The sequence below is a fragment of the Mauremys mutica genome, chromosome 2 (genome assembly GCF_020497125.1).
Source record: "Mauremys mutica isolate MM-2020 ecotype Southern chromosome 2, ASM2049712v1, whole genome shotgun sequence".
Taxonomy (NCBI): Eukaryota; Metazoa; Chordata; order Testudines; family Geoemydidae; genus Mauremys; species Mauremys mutica.
This window is the reverse complement of record NC_059073.1, coordinates 175012769-175027748: the sequence shown is the minus strand read 5'-3', so window position 1 is coordinate 175027748 and position 14980 is coordinate 175012769. Positions and strand designations below refer to the sequence as shown.

Genomic DNA, 14980 nt, shown 5'->3' with positions numbered 1-14980 from the left:
AGAGGATTCGCTGTGAGAAAACAGGAGTTTTACGCAATTTTATGTTACTGTAAACCTAAACCTCATTGCTTTTCTTAACAGATGGTTCACACTAGGCAACAGGATTTCTCTCTGTACAATTCTGTTGTGAAGTCTGTTTTTTCTTCATCTACAGGTGAAATCCTAAAGTCCTGACTCCATGAAAACTCCAAGTTTTCAATGGGAGATCTGTGCGTGTATGGACTGTAATATATGGCTCTTTAACTGACTGATATCATACAATTTTTAAAAGTACCAGAAGGAAACAGAAGTGACCAGATAATCTTGCTTTAATTTTAACACCTCTCTCTTGTGCCAACATCTGGTTTTGATTTGTGGATCCACCAGAATGGCTTTTTTTTTTTTTAAACTGAACACAGGTGCTACTAGCCAGTGAACAAAAGTGCTAATGAGTTTGAGCCTCTATTTAGTCCCTTCACAACCATCGCGATGCTACCACACACTTATTTTATTGTCTCTTCCTCTCTCATGCACACACACACAGTCAGTTCCTTTATTTGTTCCCTTACTATATGTACTGGACTGAAGCCATTACCCTATTTCTTTGTAGATTTTTAGATATCCAGGGACAAATTCAATAGTGAGCTAAATGGCAATGTAAGTGGGTAAGGAAACAGTTGTAAATGGTTAGTGGTAAAGTTGTGTAATTTATACTAATTTGGTATCCAGCAGGTGAGTAAAACTACTGCAATTTGTATACAAACAGAGAGAGCAAGGCAAGAAGTTATTAGGAAAAAAGAACTAACAGGAGTGTAAGATAAAACAGTTGTCTTTTCCTATGTGCTTAATTGTTGGAAGGATCAGGGCCAAAGATCAGAGAAATTTTAAGAAAAAAGTATTGAGACCGCAAGAAAGAAATACTTACAAAAGAGTTTCTAAACTATCAATTCACAAATTATTTTATTAGATCCAATATCAGTTTCATCAACCAAATCCACAGAGACAGAATGGTAAAGGTGTTTATAAAAACATTAGTTTTGCAACAATCTTGGAAGAACCTACATACATATTCTCTAAAGGCACCGAGTCCCCAACAATCATGAAATAAGTATGCAAGTATGACATGAGTTCACCAGGATTCAGAAAAGGTATGGATGTTTATATGGATAACAAGAACATCCATAATTACAAAAGTAAGGATAAAAGAATAAATTTAAGTATTTTGGAAGAGATATAAACACTCATGTTTTAGCACATAAGTGGACCTCTGACAGCGATAAGGAGGAAACTTGCTCTATGGGCTGAGGCATCTGTTGCTGACCACTGTCAAAGACAAACGACTGGACGATGATAACTTGTCTGATTTAGTATGGCAATTCCTATGCTCTAAGCAAACAACTTCTTGTATAGATGCTAATTAAATATCCAGACTTCAGCAGGAATGTATATGATGAACTGAACAGCTTGTTATTCATAATCAAAATTCTTAGAAAACAATTACAATCATGAAGACAAATGTTTAGATTAGCATCAATTACAAAACTTATCACTTAAATTTATTACAAAACAATTTTTGTTACAATGATTTTTGTAAAAAAGGAGTGCATTAACAGTAGCAATGAAACTGAAGTTATCCATTTTTAAATGTATTTGCTTAAAAACTGAACTTTGAATTAAAGCTTTAGTGTCTATGAATCAGATTTTGAACGATTTATTCATGCAGAACTTCCATTTGAAGTACATACTACACACTTCTAAGGTTGGGCCCGATATGAATTTAATTCTTCCCACAAAGTCATTTTTAATATTGGTGCTTTATTTCTTACACTAACAAAAGATCAGTAAATAATCACTAATTTTACTCCAAAGATAACCTTAAGCAGCTTTATTAGGAATCTGTCAAGTACCATGAACATTTAAAATGTTATAACATTCAGTAAAATATGTGCAATCTGGAGTGTTATTTGTGCAAGATTATTAGGACTTAGTCTGGCTTGAGATGTAGACATGCCACTCCACATTGATTTCAATGAGAGCTCTGCTTGACTTTCACATCTCAGGGCAGAATTTGACCTAAATTTACATTTTTGGAATTTAAAAGAAGAATCCTTAGCTAATATCTGTTAAAAAGCCACCACTGTAGAATGTTTTAGAAAAATAAACATTTTAAAGTTACTGGTAGATAGCTTTAGTGCAATTACTTTCACTTCCTTACTTGCACACAGTAGGTTAAAAAAATATAATCATGTGTGAAAAAGCATAAAACATTTTAAAAACAGTATAGCTGCCAAGTAAAGAGAACAGTGGAAGAGGAGATTTCTGCAGTACAGTATATTCACAGTGCCCGTTCAATAGAGTTCAACACTTAATGCCTTTTAGTGCTCCAGAAAACAAGGTTTACAACTTGTAAACAAGTTACAACTCTTTTCATACAAAAATAGATCAGCTATGTAATTCTTCCACGGATTTCCTAGCTGCTGACTAGAAAGTTAATATTTTCATATTCAGCCATACAGTTGATGACATCTGGATCAACTTTTTTCTTTGAAGAACCATTTTTGGAATTCTGAATTGCTACATGGTCGCAATAACGGTGCTGAATTGCCATTATAAGAGTTAGACTCGGCTTGTAGGCACTTCTGGGTTTGTACATGGAACAAAGTACCATCCTGCAAAAGATGATGGAAAATTATTATTTACAGCACAGTCTTAAAATTAGAGTTATTCATTAAATGTTACCATATTTGAAATGTAACAGGAAACATCTATATCTAAACTTATACTTTTCCTTAAAAGTACTGCACTGAATCTAAGGAGCCTGATGCCAAGGTCAAAAACTGTGTCTTTTGACTTTACATGAATGTTGCTTTGCAGCAATAGGGCCCCAAAACCTCAATTTCTTTCTTACTGGCACAAGCTGTGGCTAGAGGAACCTAAGGGTTAAATTGCTCAAGATAGTTAAGACCACAGCAGACTGTGAAGAACTTCAAAAAGACCTCACAAAACTAAGTGATTGGGCAACAAAATGGCAAATGAAATTTAATGTGGATAAATATAAAGTAATGCACACTGGAAAAAGTAACCCCAACTATACATACAATATGATGGGGGCTAATTTAGCTACAACTAATCAGGAAAGAAATCTTGGAGTCATTGTGGATAGTTCTCTGAAGACAACCACGCAGTGTGCAGCGGCAGTCAAAAAAGCAAACAGAATGTTAGGAATCATTCAAAAAGGGATAGAGAATAAGACGGAGAATATCTTATTGCCCTTATATAAATCCATGGTACGCCCACATCCTGAATACTGCGTACAGATGTGGTCTCATCTCAAAAAAGATATACTGGCATTAGAAAAGATTCAGAGAAGGGCAACTAAGATGATTAGGAGTTTGGAAGGGGTCCCATATGAGGAGAGATTAAAGAGGCTAGGGCTTTTCATCTTGGAAAAGAGGAGATTAAAGAGGGATATTATAGAGGTATATAAAATCATGAGTGGTGTGGAGAAAATGAATAAGGAACAGTTATTTACTTGTTCCCATAATACAAGAACTAGGGGCCACCAAATGAAACTAATGGGCAGCAGGTTTAAAACAAATAAAAGGAAATTGTTCTTCATACAGGGCACTGTCAACCTGTGGAACTCCTTGCCTGAGGAGGCTGTGAAGGCTAGGACTATCACAGGGTTTAAAAAAGACCTAGATAAATTCATGGAGGTTAAGTCAATTAATGGCTATTGGCCAGGATGGATAAGGAATGGCGTCCCTAGCCTCTGTTTGTCAGAAGGTGGAGATGGATGGCAGGAGAGAGATCACTTGATCGTTACCTGTTAGGTTCACTCCCTCTGGGGTACCTGGCATTGGTCACTGTCAGTAGACAGGATGCTGGGTTGGATGGACCTTGGGTCTGACCCAGTATGGCCATTCTTATGTTCCCCTCATATGACTTTGTCTGACAAAAATCCTTAGCTTTTTGCTTATTTTGTAAATAGTTTTTATTTCTGTTGGTAGTTTTAGGAATTTTGTATAATTTTTAGGGTAATTTACTCATCTTGTTTAGGTGGCCATAATTCTAGTGCCTCTATTCCAGGTGTGTCTCTTGCCCAGAATCTTTGTGACGTTAGATGCCTATTTTGCTTCTGGGTAGTGCAAGCCTTGGATGGATGCAAGGTCTGCCAGCTCTTCATACACAGAGTCCCCAAGGAACATCAAGCTGACGTTTAAGGCCTTCTGATTACAGGAGTCTCGAGTTCATCCAAGCGAACCTAAACTCCATCAGCAATGCCTGCCAAGAAATTAGGTTCCTAGGAAGCTACATATCTAACTGTGGAGAAATCAAAGTCCCCTTTCCCAGTCCAGGAGGAGATTCCAGGACCCAGCTGTTTCGAGGTTATGCCACAACCTCTCTACTGCACTTTAACATAGTACTGTTTCAATGGAAGTAAATTACTTTGGCATGCACCAACAGCGTCTACACAGAGCAGTTAATGCACAACATGCTAGTGCACTTTAGAAATCACAGCCATGTAAATGAGTGTTACCCCATCATGTAGACAAGCCCAGGGATGAACTATTAATAGTTGTCTATTGCAAAATGCAAAAATTTTCTGAATTGGAAATAACTCTCGTAAAACATTACAAGAAAAATGTAATTATCATTGACAGCATAAAATTTGTGGGCCAAATCCAGAGGTCCTTTTTTTTTTAGGTTTTACTCATTATTTACTTAGGGCCTGATTTAAAATCCATTGGATGTGCCCTGCATCAAAATGTGCCTGTTCACCATCTTAACCTCTGGCAGTGTAATGTATGGTTATTTTGTACTGGGAGTCAATCTTCCCACTGACTTCAATGAGTTTTGGATCAGGCCTCATGTCTTTAAATCAGGCAATTATCATCGGTTTCAATACATGTCACACTATTAATGGTATGATTGTACATTATTACCAACATCTAGAGTATACATGTCAGTACATAATACTGAACCTAATAACATCCACACACAAGACCATTATGTTGTCTAATGACTAAAGTTTCTCATGATAAATAACCAACATCACAAACATAAATATCTAGGGAAACAACATTTAAGTTCTGTTGAAAATCAATACAGCTACTTCACAGCCGCTTATAAAATGCATCATCTTTAGCCAACACATGTAACAAACATCATAAACTAAAATGCAACAAACAACTTAATTCTGCTCCTGTAGTGACTGCAGCCTCATCTCTTCTTCATTCTGTTCCTTTCATTTTCTTAGAGAATGATTTTTCAAACTCTGATTCACAACATTAAGGATTCCCATAATTATGCCTCTACATGGCAAAATGCATTTTCCCCTCTCTATATAGGTTTTTCCTAAATGTTTTTTTAATGACAGACTATGACCTCTGTCATCAATCTCTGATAAATTAGTGCAATTTTACAGTTTCATATCAATTCTATCCTCCAATTTTACCTCTGTCCTACCTTTTTCCCTAAAAGAGCGTAAGAACTTTCCATACTGCAGCTGGAGATTCTCAGTTTCGGATGCACAAAACATCACATGGGAACATATGACAAATGGCAGTGTTCTAATTCCTCTCCTAACCTGTTCAAAAAGGCTTGTGCATGCTTCACTGGAGTATGGAAGGAACAATGTAAACCATAATTTCCATCAGCTAACTGCAGACCCCACAAAAGAGTCTAAACGCAAAATAGAACCCAGCCTTAATTATAGCATCATTGCTGCCCTGTCACACTACATTATTCAGTTGGGTAATTTTTTCAGTAACAATTCCCAATACAAATGTATTTTTATCAGTATTTGTGGTAGGAGGTCTTCTGAAGCTCAAAAAGGGAAGTTAGGTAGGAAGGGACAGATTTATAGAAAGCCTTGAAGGTGGTGACTGGTATCTTAAATCTAATCCAACAGAAGATGGGGAGCTAGTGTAGGGATTAAAAGGGAGTTATGTGATCAAGTCAACAGCCATGGGAGAGGATTCTAGTGGCTCAAAATCAATACATTACTCTTAAAAATTAATGCTTCTGAATGCACTGAACTCGGAAGTATTTCAAATCACATTTTTTCAAATCTTGCTTTTTCTGAAGTGTCTGGTATCCATTCAATATGTGTCATCTTAGGATACGTCTACACTGCATACTCCTTATGGCAGCACACAGAGTACATACACTATACACACCTCTAGCATGGGTATAAATAGCAGTGTAGACAGAAAGGCACTGCTTAGGTAAGTAAAAACACACCTGAACCCTGTGGGTATGTACCCTACACAGCTCTCTATATGGCCAAACAGTCCCTTCCCTGTCTACTTTGCAATTTTTAGCAATGTAGTGTCCCAGTGGGAGCCTTTTCCCACTGCTGGGAAAGGCTCTGGCAGTGGGGATAGCAGCACATCAAAATGTGCCCTCCTTTGGCCTAAAAGTGAAAAGTGGGATGGTGGCACCATTTTGATTGACTCTCAATATTTGTCAAAACCACCATCTTAACCTCTGCCAGTGTAATGTATGGATAACAGGCACATTTTGATGCAGGGCACATTTTGATGTGATGTGATGGGGAAGGCAGCAGGAACTGTATGGGAAGGGGGCTGAGGGCTTGGGGGAAGGAGGAGGTTATGGGGTAGATCAGATGGGGGGGATATTAAGGGGCTGTGAGCTATGGGGTATGTGTGACAGCTGGGGTAGCAGTTATAGTTCCTGGACAGCAGGGTGTGTGAGGTATATATTGGTGGATAAAAGGACTGCAGGGGTAACGGGGACCATGGGGTGGCAGGGCAGCCTTGGGATATGCAGAGGTTGGAGGAAGTAGATATGGAAGCAGGAGATGCTGTGGCTATGGGCAAGGAGAGGATAATACGAGTGATGTACAGGGGGATGTGAGTATGTGTTTGAATGTAAGGGGAATGGGATTTGATACAAGGAAGGGCAGAGAAGAATGGTAGGTAAGTGAGTGGGCAGGGATAGTGGGGACTTCAATGAGTAAGGCATAAGGTCTATGGAGGCAGCAGGGAGCATGGAATTGGCAAGGAAGTCTTGGGACACAGAAAGATAGGCAGGAACAGCAACAGGCAGTGGTGTGGGTGAAGGCGGAGGCATTGCTGTGGTGGGCGATGGGGTTGGGAGACAGTGGTATGCTGGGAAAGGCTCTGGCAGTGGGGATAGCAGCACATCAAAATGTGCCCTCCTTTGGCCTAAAAGTGAAAAGTGGGATGGTGGCACCATTTTGATTGACTCTCAATATTTGTCAAAACCACCATCTTAACCTCTGCCAGTGTAATGTATGGATAACAGGCACATTTTGATGCAGGGCACATTTTGATGTGATGTGATGGGGAAGGCAGCAGGAACTGTATGGGAAGGGGGCTGAGGGCTTGGGGGAAGGAGGAGGTTATGGGGTAGATCAGATGGGGGGGATATTAAGGGGCTGTGAGCTATGGGGTATGTGTGACAGCTGGGGTAGCAGTTATAGTTCCTGGACAGCAGGGTGTGTGAGGTATATATTGGTGGATAAAAGGACTGCAGGGGTAACGGGGACCATGGGGTGGCAGGGCAGCCTTGGGATATGCAGAGGTTGGAGGAAGTAGATATGGAAGCAGGAGATGCTGTGGCTATGGGCAAGGAGAGGATAATACGAGTGATGTACAGGGGGATGTGAGTATGTGTTTGAATGTAAGGGGAATGGGATTTGATACAAGGAAGGGCAGAGAAGAATGGTAGGTAAGTGAGTGGGCAGGGATAGTGGGGACTTCAATGAGTAAGGCATAAGGTCTATGGAGGCAGCAGGGAGCATGGAATTGGCAAGGAAGTCTTGGGACACAGAAAGATAGGCAGGAACAGCAACAGGCAGTGGTGTGGGTGAAGGCGGAGGCATTGCTGTGGTGGGCGATGGGGTTGGGAGACAGTGGTATGGTGAAAGGAAGACGGGGAGACAAGGGATGTGAGGAGACAAGCTGCTGTGTGTGTGTGAAAATAGGAGCAAAGAGACTGTGGGTGGAATAGATGAGTGAGGGTCAGGTGGCACAAGTGCCTGAAATACTCTCCCAGCACTGGTGCCTCAGGATGACAATATAATACAGTTGGAGGTACCAAAACAGGAATGCCAGAGGTGCTGAGTGACCCTGCAATCAGGCACCATCAGCACAGAGGGACCGGGCTCACTCCACAGCCCGTTTTCCCAAGACTCTTTCCCCCACACATATCACCACTCACCCTGCTCCCTCCCTCATGGCCATACCATGACTCTTCAGCCAAAAATGGGCCATTTAAGATTTTTTTTCAGAGTTTCACCTGTTTTGTACTCACATAGTAAGAAAATTATGAATTTTTGTGATTTGAAAATGGACTCGCTTCCAGATGCTAGCACCACATAAGAGTAGGCTACTTTTACAAACAATTAATGTCATAATTTTGGATTGATAAGACAATTCATCAGAATGGTTTCTATCTAAGAGCTCTGGATGTAACACCCCAATCCATATACTGAGTTTGTGTTGCTTGCATGATGACCAGAAACAATAAAGTTAAAAAACTGACATGCTTACCTCTCTGAAAACAAATTTCTGATTTTCAGGAATATTTTGAACATTGTCTTGACACAAGTACATTGTCAAATAGTCAGTCCCGGAATCAACGGCTGCACAGGCTTCAGGCTGCCGGGTGTTGTAACGTATTTCATTATGAGATGTATATTCGAAAAACTGCCAGTCCCAGACAGGAAACAAAGGACATTAATGTTACACGTGCAGTATGCAAACAAAAAGCATTTTATTAGAAAAAAGGATGCAGTAAAGATAAAAAATTCCATCTATCAATGTGCTAATAAGGTCACTTAGAGTTGGAGAGAAATTCTGTTGAGAGTTTACGTTCCAGGAGTCTTGACTAGTACTAGTACTAGTATTTACTTTACTTTCTACAGGAAAGCAATCCTGCAGCAGCATTATCACCACATATTGTTTCTGGTAGCACCCACAACATGCTAAATGCTGTACAAACATGAAGGAAAGCAGAGTTCCCTATACTGACAAAGTTACTAATCTTACAGATTGATTTAAAAGTTTGATTGTAATGCAATAGTTTTTAATCTATATCATCACTACAGTGGGATGAAGACTAGTTTATAGATTGACACTAGGCCTCCATAATTTTAGTGTCACAAATAATGTCATTTTTATTTAAGGAGTTGGTTGTTCATTGAAACATTAAAATGTTCAGTTTGATCAAAAACTTGTTTCCAATTACAGTTTACAGTATGCAAGATGAAGTGCATTTCACGACGTCAATTTTCAGGATGATATTCTCAGCAAAATTAGGTACAGCTTCTTTTAAACATAAATAGGATTTTAAGGAAGTTGTGTGGCGTTGGTTATTGTATAATACTCTACAATCCAGTTTTGGTTGCATTCCTGGGCATCTCACATCTTGTGCCATTAAGGCTGAAAATGCTGTAATTGTAATAATTGGGGTAACAGAAATTTGCTAGGAATTCTAGCAAAACCAGACTTTTTTCCTGCTTTTCCTGGAGCTACAGTGATATTTATCATGGATTTTTGCCAAAATTTAGACTTCATCAAAGGGAATGGGGAAAGTTTAAATAGTTATTTGTATTTAGCATGCTTGTAAATCATCTTGAGCACTATTATGCAAGGATGTGAGGGATGTTTACATTGTTTTAGGGGGACTAAGTTATACTTACTATGGTAAGACAAGAGACTTATCCACCCCAGAAAATATCATACTCATTGTTATCAGTGCAGCTGCCCCAGTGTTAAAAACAGTTTAACTGACAGCATAGAAGAGAAAACCATTTACAAAACAGTTTTAGGAAGTATGACTGAGGCTTTATGGAACAAAATATACCTGAAACAATTGAAAACAGCACTCATGTTAATATGTACAAAATATTCTAGTGTAGAAAGGCCAAGGTAAGTAATTTAAAAATACTTTAAAAAAGCCACTGTAGAGAACTGCTGGAGGACCACATTTTATAGATCACATAAGCTTCCAGAAGCCACATTGTAAGTGCCTAAGGCTTTGTAACTGACAACTAGAACTTGCCTGAAAATGAAATTTCTGTTTTGTGGGAAATGCTGACTAAAAAAAAGAATCGGAACGAAATGTCGAATTTTCTTATGGAATAAAAACTTTTATTTTGAAACCACAGAAACATTTCATTTTGCTAATACTGAAACATTATAAAATAAAATATTAAATATATAATTTTAAACTTAAGGTAAACGAAATGAACTGAAACAATACTACTGAAACAAAACATTTTGACATTATTGAAATGACTCATCCTCCCATAACATTTTGTTGAAATTGACACGTTCCAATGAAATGTCTAAATTTTGACAGAACTGCATTTTCTGATGCTAAACTGTTCCACTGAAAAATTTTCAACCAGCTCTACTTGCAACATGGTTTACACCACTTTTTAAAGAAAGTACCAACCATCTCAATTCTATGAATAATGGAACTATCAATAGTCATAATTAGCACATCACACATTCCCATGCAGGAGAGTCAGGTTATATTTCTGGATTTGATTTCTTATTCCTCATGTTGAGCACACCTTGCTGGGGAGGGACTACATCACAGTCCAAACTAGCCTTTGTAGCAGCATAAGGAGATGAGTTTAATACATTCTATAGAGCCAATACGGAAACATTCAGCAAACTCTCCCTATCAGTGTGGAACTGAGGGTATGTCTGCACTACAGCCATAAGTTGACCTACGTTAGGTCGACTTACAGTAATTATTGTGGTGGCTGATGTCCACACTACCCTCCTTCTCTCGGTGGTGTGCACCCTCACCAGGGGCACTTCCACTGACTGAAGAGTGGCAGTGTGGAGGGCTGAGAGCCAGGGCTCTCAGCTCCCTGCCAGGAGCCCTGCAGTGCCCCCTGGCTGTCAGCTCCTAGTTGGGAGTGGGGGCCGGCCACCTGGGCTTCTCAGCTCTCTGAGCGGGAAGACTCCAGGGAGCAGCCCAACTGGGCGTGGAGAGCCGGGGGTGGCGGGGTTCTAGCTACCTGGCTTTTTTGTCAATTTCACGGCTTCTGGAGACATGAAATTGACAAGATAGCCAACAGCCGATGTAAGTAACACAGTGTCTACACAGACACTGCATCACCCTAACTACACCAACATAAGCACTATGCCTCTCGTGGAGGTGGAGTTATGATGTCAGTGTAGTAGGGCACTTACACTGGTGGGACAAGGCGGTCGTGTGTACACTGACATCATTAGCTGCCTTATGTTCCCTTCTCAGGGACCAGCTCACAAAATCAGAAGGCTTTTACATTCCACCCCTCTACTCCCCATTTGTCTAAAAATGGTCAGCTGTGAAACAGTAACATCCCTGTGATGAGTGCTCTGTGAACCAGCCTCCCCCATGGCCACAAGGTCATCTTAGCTCCAATGGTGATCCCTAGAAATATTATTCTATCATGGGGGACCCATAATCTTAGAATTCTGGAAGGGACCTCAAGAGATCTCCTAGTCCAATCCCCTGCACTCATGGCAGGACTAAATATTATCTAGACCATCCTTGACAGGTGTTTCTCTAACCTGTTCTTAAAAATCTCCAACCTCCCTAGGCAATTTATTCCAGTGCTTAACTACCCTGAAAGTTAGGAAGTTTTCCCTAATGTTCAAGTCTAAACCTCTCTTGCTGCAATTTAAGCCCATTGCTTCTTGTCCTAATCTCAGAGGTTAAAGAGAACAATTTTTATCCCTCTTCCTTGTAACAACCTCAGTCTTCTTTTCTCCAGACTAAACAAACCCAATTTTTTCAATCTTCCCTCATAGGTCATGTTTTCTAGATCTTTAATAATTTTTGTTGCTCTTCTCTGGACTTTCTCCAGTTCAGCCACATCTTTCCTGAAATCTTGTGTCCAGAACTGGACAGAATACTCCAGCTGAGCCTAATCAGCACGATCTCTCAACACTGATTCTTAATCATACTTAAAAAGTCACTGGACTTTTGAGGATTTGAACCCGAAGGCCGGCTACAACCTGTCACTGTGACAAAACTTCCCAGACTGGAAGTGGTGTTCAGCCTGCTTTCAGACTTGCATCCACGCAGATTTGGCTCCTACCACTCCAAACAGTAATGGATCAACTACTGCAGCCAACACTGGCCTCACCTCCTTTCCCCAGTGAGTCCAAATATCTTCCTTCTATACCCCACTCAGACTGATGCCACCATCCTTATAACTTTTAAACCAGTGGTTAGGGTAATTACCTGGAATGTGGGAGATCTGGGTTCAATTTCCCCCTCTGCCTGCTTGGAAAAGAGAGTTGAATTTGGAACTCCCATGTTGCAGAAGAGTGTCCTAGCCACGGGTCTATGGGATATTCTGGAGGGGACTCCTAACCTCCTCTGTTAATGCTGTTCCATTTTTATAAATAATTAAGTAATCATTGGAGCAAGGACTTGAACTTGGGAGTCCCACATCTTTGTGCAACATTAACAAATTCTGGTGACCTCTTTTGTGAGTGCCCCCATGTTCTGGAGCAGGGCACTGAAATTTGGCAGGAGGTGGCCTGTCTGTCAGGGATGTGCCTTTTACTGTTCCCCTTGACTGCACAGGAAGACTTCTTCACAACAGAATGAGAGTTAATTTTCTTTTATTTCTAATCAAGAAAAAGAATAATTGCAAATTGTCATCCTGTCACAATAACTTTTTAAAAGCAGGAATATAATAGTTCTCTCTATTGGTTTTGCCCTTTTACACTTTTTTTTTTCCTGTTGGAACAAAGCTGAAATTAATATGTTTTTGTTGAAAAACTTGCATTAGAATATGAAAATATCCTAAAAAGGAACAGAAACCCCTGAGTATAAAATTACTGGATGAGTGCCTTTTGGAGTTCATCCATTCCTTTGGATGTGATTAGCTCCGATGTCAATCCATGGAAGTAGTCACTTCTTTCTAACAAGAAGCTAGCTGACTAAATTATCTGTTTATCTATTTCATTAATCATCTCACTGAACTACTCATTTGAAACAGTGTGTTGGGGGAGGAGGACTGAATTGTGGAACAAGGAAAGAGATGACATTTAGTGTGCTTAAAATCTAAGATGTGCCTAACCTCACCCAAATCCCTTGGCTTTATGATGTATAACTACACCCCCACCCTTCATCTGTCTTTGTCTTCAGGGCAGGGACTGTTTCCTGTGTTTAGAAAGTACCCACACATTTTGGCCTCTTCTGCAATCTAAACAACAAATACTATTAAATACTAACACTGATAATACAGCTGCTAGTAATAAATCTTACTGCCACATGATAAATCATGGCAGGAACAACTCTGTTCTCAATTAAATTCAATGGAAGCTTGCAATGCCTTTTTCCCCCAAAAAAGAAGGTAAAATTAATTCTGTACTGAAAGTTGCCCTTTGAAGATAGCTTTGCTCACACCCCTTTATATTTTAAATTTCTTCATAGTCTGACAGTTTCAAGAAGTTTACAAAGATGACTGGTAAACTGCATGACCCTCCTCAACTCTGGTGCTCCTCTGAAACTATTTATCCTTCCCGGAATATCTTGTCCCTGTTCACCTCCCCAAACCCAGCCACATGCCCAAGTTTTCTAGTCCCTCTTGCCATACACTTACACTCCTCTGCCTCTCAACCACACACCTAGATATTGCACCATCCCTTCCACTATGGGCACGCCGTACCTCCTCATCCTGGAAGGAACCAGAAAACATACCAGGATGGCTAATACACCAATACATCAGAAAGATTGCTGGCATTTGGAGGCACCAATCAGTCCTCAGTAGAGTTATGTGAAACCCCAGCATTAAAAGGCTACTTACTCAAATATCTTAAGTTATTACAGTCCTGGAGCCCTGCAACCCTTTCAGAGGGTTAAGGTCTCATGACTGTATGTAGATAGACCAAAACTGTACACAAAACTAAAGCCATTTTTGTACTTGGTATTTCAAACCATGAGAAGTATAGAAATTGCAACCCCTTTGGGGTTTAGAGAGCATGGCCCCTTTAAATCTTTTTCCCGGGGGGAGGGAGAGAGTAAGAAAAAAGGAGGGAAACTCCAGGGGGCGGGTCTGGAGCTCCAGGGAGGGAGAGAGGCAGCCGGCAGGCCCTGGAAAAGTGAAGCAGGGAGAACCTGCCTGAAGCCTGGGAAGGCCAGAGCGGCTGATCGGGGACAGCCCAGGACAGGAGCCAGGAGGAGCACGGTGCCAGGGGGTAATCGCCCGAGAAGGACAGGCCGGAGCTGGATCCAGTATCACGGCTGCCCAGCGCTGCATGGGGCTGTGAGTACTGGGGCTTATAACTCTGCATTGGGAACAAGGAGGGAGGTTGTAGCTAGTTAAGTGGGGAGGGGGTCGCTCTGTGTGGCTTTGCAGAGAGTGGCAGAAGAGGGCACCGGAGGGGTTTGCTGGGGAAAGTTCACTGGCGCCGAAGACGACCAGGAGCACCCAAGACTCACCACTGGACTGGAACTTTGCTCAGGCCTCCTGAACTCTGTGTGCAGACACACTGCTCAGTGTCTGTCCTGTCAGACTGTGCTACCACTGGGTCTATGGGGCCTTGGTTTGAATGCAGCCCTGTTTTACTGCTCCCCCTATATTTCCCCTTGTTGTATTTCTCCTCTAATCCCTCTGTTCATAAATATCTCCCTTTGTTATATCCATTGTACTTTTCCTGTGGGTGTGTGTGTTCACTCTGGGGGGGTTGGAACAGGTGCCCCTGGGGTGGAAGGGATTTCTCCTGCTGCGTTCCTGCGCGCGCTGTCTCTTGGCCAGAGCTGCCTGCAGAGCAGACTCCATCTTGGCTACCAGGGCGCTAAAGTTACACTTGGTGGCCCATACGGGGAATTTTGCAGTACACATACACACACACACCCCTGCGTTGCGCATCCTGGACTCTCCTTCACAGAGCAAAGAAACTCCTGAGTGACTTTTATCTCAGTTTTAAAAAAAAAAACATGGAGAGAAGATTATTAGAAGACCTGTGCCGAGGAGCACGAATCCCAG

The 14980-nt window shown here is 41.0% G+C and overlaps 1 protein-coding gene across 1 annotated transcript in view; it reads right to left on the bottom strand.

The window, feature by feature from the left end:
* Nucleotides 1–1334: 1334 nt before the first annotated feature.
* The window catches only part of GALNT12 (polypeptide N-acetylgalactosaminyltransferase 12), a 101362-nt gene continuing 87716 nt past the window's right edge, over nt 1335–14980 (bottom strand). Inside the window, exons 9-10 of the mRNA XM_045008033.1 lie at nt 8523–8678; nt 1335–2648 (exon numbers count right to left, since the gene is read on the bottom strand). Of these exons, the coding sequence (XP_044863968.1) occupies nt 2511–2648; nt 8523–8678 (294 nt within the window). The 3' untranslated portion in view covers nt 1335–2510. The remainder of the gene's footprint in view (nt 2649–8522; nt 8679–14980) is intronic.